The following is a 6929-nucleotide window of genomic DNA, read 5'->3' as shown; positions in this document are numbered from 1 at the left end:
AAGTGGCCGAAACATCGCGTACAAGCTCAGGGACCATTTCTGCCAAAACTGAAAGTTGTTTGGCTGAACCAGGGGTCAGGCGACCCGCCTGGTAAAGCCCAAGCGGGCCGCGTGGGTCTGCCAGCGACAGAATTCGCAAAATAGGCTGATTTGGGTCCGATTTTGGGTTGTAAACAGCTGGTCTTGCCTCCAAATGCTCCAATCAAGTGCCATGCATGGCTACTACAACAGTAACCTACTCCAAATGCTCTGGATCCTCCTTTAAATCAGATTATCATCTCATTTCTTGGACATTTTCATTGTGAACAAGAGCTCTCAAGACTTGCAAAGGTTCTCAAGACTTTCTGGAGATAATCAGATCATCAAGGCCGACTTCTAGTGTTCACTAAACATCTATAGGACCTTTGTAAGCTTTCAATTCGTTCTATAATCCGTTTTTGCTTTGATTATTAGTAAAAGTCAAACTGGGTGTTCATAAGCTTTGACTTTTTGATTAAACGGATTTCTTTCAGTCATTTCTCGAATTGAAACCTGTTATAGATTGGTATTTATGTGGGAAACAAACCCTCTAAAGGGCACTATCAGAATCCCACTATATGCATGCTAATTGTCGAGTCAAACATGTTTCTAAAAAGTCAACAGAATTGATTTTCGCAAAAATAAGCTTGAATGTTAATATATTAGACATGCAATCTGATTGATCACTATAAATAACTTGTAACACATATAAGAATGTGTTTTAATCATCATCAACTCGACAATCTATAGTATAGCCACGAACCGGAACCGAAAGTCTTGTAAAACGATTATTTCGTAGACTATCGATTCGGATTCATACATGCATGTTCGAGATCTGTATTGGAAAGTATTTTTGACTATTTTTATTTTAGTTAAACTTTCTGGAATTTTCTTTGATTAAGTCTATGCTTAGCCTATTCGAATGCATGTTTCCGATTTATGCATAAAGTTGACTATTTTGCCCTTTTTGATATAAAACGTGATTTTTGGAAAAGTGAAAGGATAGAAATCTTTATTTCTAATATATAAACTTGCACCGAAAATTTCGGATCAGTTGGTGGTCCAGATTGTGAGTTATGGCCATTAGCGTAAAACTATATTATAAATTTACATAAACGGTCCTTTTCGCGTAGAACCCGTTTCTGGCCACGTTTTGATACGAAACTCTTTACCAACAGAAGTAATATAATATTCTGGGAATTTTGATGATTTTTAATTAATTTTTGGCTGAACGGATCCTAGATCGCCTAGTTATTTCGGCTTATGTCGGTTTTGACCGTTTTAGCCATAAAATGAGTTTTACACATCCTTTTGACCCGAAACCTTTTTCTACTGATTTTATATGATGAATAAATTATTTTAAGTATTCTGGAAATATAAAAACCTCAGATTTAATTTGAAAACCCGAAAACGCCCTTAAATCGCATATTTAGCGTTTTAAGCGCATAGTAAGCGTTATACTTGTTTTAAACATATAAGACCTATACCTACTGATGTGTTTAGCATATTTTCATATAATAACAGTAAGTATAAGTATATGATCTCAGATTTCCAGTTATGGCATTTTTAGCCCTTGTGAAATTACTAAAATACCCCTACGGTGCATAGTTTGATTTTAAAATGATAAATTTGATATATGGGTCATACCCTACTGATATAATATGTTATATTAAGTATATTTACTGTATGAACCAGACCCGAAACTCAGATTTCTAATTTTACCCTTTTATTATCTTTTAAATGACCAAAATGCCCTTCTAAGGCATAAATTGGGTTTAAAATTATTCCGGGCAATATAGAACATAACTTACTGATATAATATCATATTTTAAGCATATTATCTCAGGGAACTTGCATTTGAATCATTTGACTACCCGTATCGCCCTTTTCGCGTTCGGTTCGGTTTACATAACTAGTTTGCGTAAATTGACCGAAACGGGCCAAACGGTATCATTTTTATTTCAAAATCCAGAATGTATTTAGTATACCCATATTATACAAGTATTCAAACTTGTCGGGTCTAAATCACATTCTATCCGGTCTTTCGCTTAATCATGCGTAAACCGTATCATTCTTAAAACTAACCGGTCAAAGCTTAGGCTTAAATAAAAGACCCGTTAGGAATCTAATAGGTTAATTATAAACCTTTGTTCCAGATTAGGAGGCCCGGTAAAAGCTACCAACACTTATCATTTGTGACTTATACTTGCTCAGGTAAATACATTTTGACTTATTTTCCCTATACGGGCTTGGGGTACGGTAATTAAAATACCGCTTGATCGGGCGCACAAGTCCTGCTCCCTATGGGTGTTCAGTCTTGAATAGCTTGTGTGATTTCGTTTAAACAGTCTTGTCTTACTTAAAGGCTTTGGGGGGTTATTGACCATGTCCCGGATATCCTTGGCATTATCTTACGAGATGGCCACGACCAGAGCACGGGGTGTAGGCGTACACCCGTCGTGTATAACTCTTTGATGTGGTGTGTCAATTAAATCTCTAGCCCGGACAGTAGATCCCGGGCCACCAGAGATATAAGTGCATGTAAATCGTTCACAAGTTTATATTATATAATTATCCCAAGTTAATAAAATATTTATGCCTTGTGCATTTAAATAAATTTTAAATCATTTTCAAAATGAGTCGGTTGATTTGTATTTACCAGTGTAAACTGACGTATTTTTCCCAAAAGATTAAGTGCAGGTACTATACGGAAATAGGCTGGCTGTTTCCTAGAGAGCGTCCACAATAGTCTCGCAAACTCGGACGACATTTATCTGTTGAACTATTTATTTCTATTTTTATTTGATCCGCCTGTGGATCCATTTCAACTACTGTGATATTATTATTACACTTTATTTAAAAGTTGAAATGTTTCTATTCTGCTTCCGCTGTGCATTATTATATTGTGTTGATTGTCTATGACGATGCCAACTACGTCACTGTACCCCACACCGGGCCCACCGGTGACACGTGGAAATCGGGGGTGTGACACTAATCTTCGTTACCCTTTTTCGTTTTTTGTTCTAAATTTGCTTGAGTATTATCGAGTGTCTTTTGGGCAAGTACATCCGAAAGGAATGGCTAGGGTTTTGCACTTTGAAGTGCTGTGTCGTGCTTTAGGTTATGATCCTTCATTGTTGCTCTTTCGGAGGTTCTTCCGGTTAGCCAAAAATGGTGATTGGTTTACTTTTGAGAACACAAAGGTTGAAACTTGTCTCGTTTCCTCCATGGTTACGACCCTTGGATCATGGAAGAATACGTTTTTCTGGGTTTCTGAATCCATCATTCCTTTCAAAATGGTGTGGAGGCATCCGGATGCTGTTCTCAACGATCCGGAGCCTTCCGAGTCTGAATTAAATGATGCCTTTCTTTCAGCCATTCGGGGGTGCCCTTCCAGGGTTCGTCCTTTTCCCGAACATTTGTTAGTGCTTTTAGGGGTTAGTAATATTTGGGCAAAAGTTGATCGGGATCCGGTGTTGATGAGAAATGGCCTTGGTATGCATTTTCTCCCCTATGCCTTTTCGTCTTACTTTGTTTGTGACTTATTTTCTTTATTTGTTTTTTGGCAGTTATGTCTGCTTTGGACTTCATCAAGAGTGACGATACGTCCGATGTGGTTTTTGAAGATGCTCCGACTGTTCCGGGTGAAAATGTTGTTGTGAGGACCTCTGAGCAGAGGTTTGAGGGTTCAGGTTATGTCAGTGTTGCAAATGCGAAGGGTTTTACCAAGTCCAATGTTCCCAAGCCTTCAACTCGCCGGTTATCTCGTCGTTTACTGAAAGCTACTCCTCAATCCACTTCTACTGAACCAGTGGATTTGAGTGATGATATCGAGGTTTCTGAGGATCAGGTTGAAGTGGAGGTTGAGAAGGAGAAGGAATTAGTTGTGCGTGGTAAGAAGGTTCGAGGGAAGAAGGGTGTTGCTACCCCTGTTCAAGAATCGTCGAGCAGAGACGTTGAAGGGTTGAACCCTGAGGGCACTTATGTGCCTACTTGGTTGGTTAAGAATGATGACACTTTTAAGGATGCTGCTGTTTGTGAAGATGCTCTTAGTCATCTTGCTCCTCCTTCCGTTCGTGAAGCTATTGCTGAGATGGATGATGACACTATGTTATCTCGCATGGTTTTAACTACTTGCAACCTTGCAGCCATGCTTCCCCAAGGGATTACACGCTTTCGCCAGAGGATGCGGGAGTATGAGGATTTTTCTAAAAAGAAAGACAAAATGAAATCCTCCCTTGCATCGATGAAGAAGGAAGTGGCTGGGTTTGCAGAGAAGGAGGCAGCTTGGAAGAAGGAGATTGAGGATCTGAAGAAGATGCATGCCATTGAGATGGGTGACCTGAAGAAGAGCTTTGAAGCAAGTTTGCTGAAGTTGAAGGCTGATCGAGAGGCCTTGTCTGTCCAGCAGCAGGCTTTTCGTGAAGAGAAGGAGGGGTTGAAAGCTTCGGTTGGTCAGGTGACTGCGGATAATCAATGGTTGATCGAGCATGGGTTCCAGCAGGTTGTGACTTACCTTTTGCATTCCAAGGAGTTTAACTCTGCCCTTGGTGATGTTTACACAAAGCTGCTGAACCTGGGGAAGCATCAAGGCCTTGCTGCTGGCTATAAACTTCATGAATCTGGGCAACCTTTGGAAAAGTCACCCATGTATCGCCCCGAGGCTTCTGATGTTTTCAAGGCTTCTGTTGAGCAGATGGAGAGGCTAACTTACCCTTATATTCATGAGGTATCCTCCTGCTTTGGTAAGCCTTTGTCTGTTTTACAGGGATTGAAGCCTGAAGGGTTGAATGAGAAGGTTTGTGCTGAGGTTTTGGGCTCTTTGTCGAGGAAGAGGTCTTACTCCGGGGATAGTGATGATACCCTTTCGAGTCTGCCTGAAACATTGAAAGATGCTGGTATGGAAACCTCTGCAGTTGGTGGTGAAGAAGGTGTGAAGGGGAAGAAGACAAAGAAAGCCAAGAAGTCTAAGGGTGAAGGTTCTAAGCCTTCTGATAACTGACATTTATTCGTAGCTTTCTTAGCGAACACTTTAATGTTTTGTAATCTTTTAAACAATGTTTAGGTTTTGGGGACCCTTAAGGTTCCCATGGTTGGTTAGGCCTATATGGCCGTTGAACACTAGTTTAATTTGCAAGCCACTAGGGCTTGTTTTGACTACCTTATGAAGGTCTTTTATGACCTTTTTGACTATGACATGATGGTTGATGTTTTTTGTTTGTTTCGTTTGCTTGGTTTGTTTTGTGGTGTTTCAACCCTTCAAGCTTTTTGCGTGCTTGTTGCTAGGTTGAAGCTTCTAACCTTTCAACCTCAGTGCCTGTTGGTTGAACTTTCGGTAGCTTCTGATTTGGTTTGTATGTTTGGTTGATGGGCTTGTTTATTTTTATTTTCTTGCCTTGTCTTTGTTTACTTTGTCTTTATGTTTTTTACACTTTAAAGGGTTCAGTGCTGCAGTCACTTTGCCTTAGTGTTTATCATCAAGACGTAGTATCTATCCTTTTCTTTTATTTCGTTGTGATTTGTTTGATTTCGTAAGTCTGTTTATTGGGTACATTTTTTAGACTTAAGGAACGATTGGTGTAGGCTGTTCAAACCTGTCTATGAGACACTATTGTTTTTCTTTGATAAGTCTCATGGAATTGTATTGATTTAGGAACTCACCCCTTATATAGGTCCATTCAACCCTTGAACCTATTGAGCGATATGGCCTGGGAGCTCATCCCCTTACATGGCCCTTGCCATGGAGTTTTTTGCTAGGTTCTCAACCTGATATTAGGATAGAAAGACAAGTTTGATAAAGTAACTTCATTCATTCAAGCAACATTTGCTTTTACAAAAGGTTTTTGTTTTGCTACAAACCAAACTTTCTAAACATAAAACCTTCTAAGGGTTTTTCCGTTCCCGTGCCTTGGAAGCCTTTTGCCTTCTGAATCTGCCAGCTTATAGGATCCGCCCTTGTGTGCTTCGAGGATGGTGTAGGGACCTTCCCATTTTGGGCCTAGTTTCCCTTGGTTTTCCTTTTTGCTGGCTTCATTGTTTCTGAGGACTAGGTCCCCTGGCTTGAATCTTTCGTTCTTGACCTTTTTGTTGTAATAGGCCTCCATCCTTTGTTTGTACTTGGCTTCTTGTATTGCTGCTTGATCCCGGGCTTCTTCTAGGAGTTGCAAGTTCAACATGGTCTCTTGTGTGTTTACATTGGGATCCATGTTGACAACTCGTTGGGTTACAACTCCTATTTCAGCTGGGATTACGGCTTCGGATCCGAATACCAAGCTATAAGGTGTCTTTTTGTGACTTGTTTTTTCCGTCGTTCTGATTGCCCATAAAACGCTAGGCAATTCCTCCAGCCAATTACTTTCATATCTCCCCAATCTTGTCTTGATGCCTTCTACAATACTTCTGTTGGTTCTTTCAACCTGGCCATTTGATTGCGGGTAGGCCACTGAGCTGAAGATTTGGTTGATCCTGTACTCCTTGCACCAAAGGCTGAAGGGTTTCTCGGCGAATTGTTTCCCATTATCGGTGACAATTACCCCTGGTAACCCATAGCGACATATGATATTCTCCCAAACAAAGTCTATGACTTGTTTTCCTGTGATTTTGGCAAGGGGTTTAACCTCTGGCCATTTGCTGAAGTAGTCGATTGCTACCAATAGGAATTTTACTCCCCCTTTGCTTGGAGGGAATGGACCGACAATGTCCATTCCCCATTTATGGAATGGCCACGCTGAGGTTATGGGGACCAAGTCGTGTTTGGGACTTTTTGGTATCGGTGAGTGGATTTGGCAGGCATCGCATTTCTTTAGTTGCTCAGCGGTGTCACGATGCATTGAAGGCCAGAAATATCCCAAATTCATAAGCTTTGCAACCACCGATCTAGCTCCAAAATGAGCTCCACATATTCCTTCATG

At 40.4% G+C, this 6929-nt stretch overlaps 1 protein-coding gene across 1 annotated transcript; it reads left to right on the top strand.

Moving 5' to 3' along the window:
- Positions 1-3015: 3015 nt before the first annotated feature.
- On the top strand, positions 3016-5020 carry LOC118487523. Its single transcript, XM_035984441.1, has 4 exons — positions 3016-3513; positions 3588-4165; positions 4298-4690; positions 4787-5020. The coding sequence occupies exons 1-4, from the start codon at positions 3096-3098 to the stop codon at positions 5018-5020; spliced, it is 1623 nt and encodes a 540-aa protein (XP_035840334.1). The 5' UTR covers positions 3016-3095.
- Positions 5021-6929: the final 1909 nt, after the last annotated feature.

Source organism: Helianthus annuus, chromosome 15 (genome assembly GCF_002127325.2).
Source record: "Helianthus annuus cultivar XRQ/B chromosome 15, HanXRQr2.0-SUNRISE, whole genome shotgun sequence".
Taxonomy (NCBI): domain Eukaryota; kingdom Viridiplantae; phylum Streptophyta; class Magnoliopsida; order Asterales; family Asteraceae; genus Helianthus; species Helianthus annuus.
Note: the sequence above shows the minus strand (reverse complement) of the source record. Positions and strands in the feature narration are given on the sequence as shown.

Bases quoted from the DNA above. Each gene is read 5' to 3' on its own strand.
- LOC118487523 (XM_035984441.1), top strand. From the start codon at position 3,096: ATGGCTAGGGTTTTGCACTTTGAAGTGCTGTGTCGTGCTTTAGGTTAT. The intron at 4,166-4,297 runs GCCATGCTTCCC...TTTGCAGAGAAG, and splicing joins TAACTACTTGCAACCTTGCA to GAGGCAGCTTGGAAGAAGGA. The intron at 4,691-4,786 runs GTTTTCAAGGCT...TCTGTTTTACAG, and splicing joins ATCGCCCCGAGGCTTCTGAT to GGATTGAAGCCTGAAGGGTT.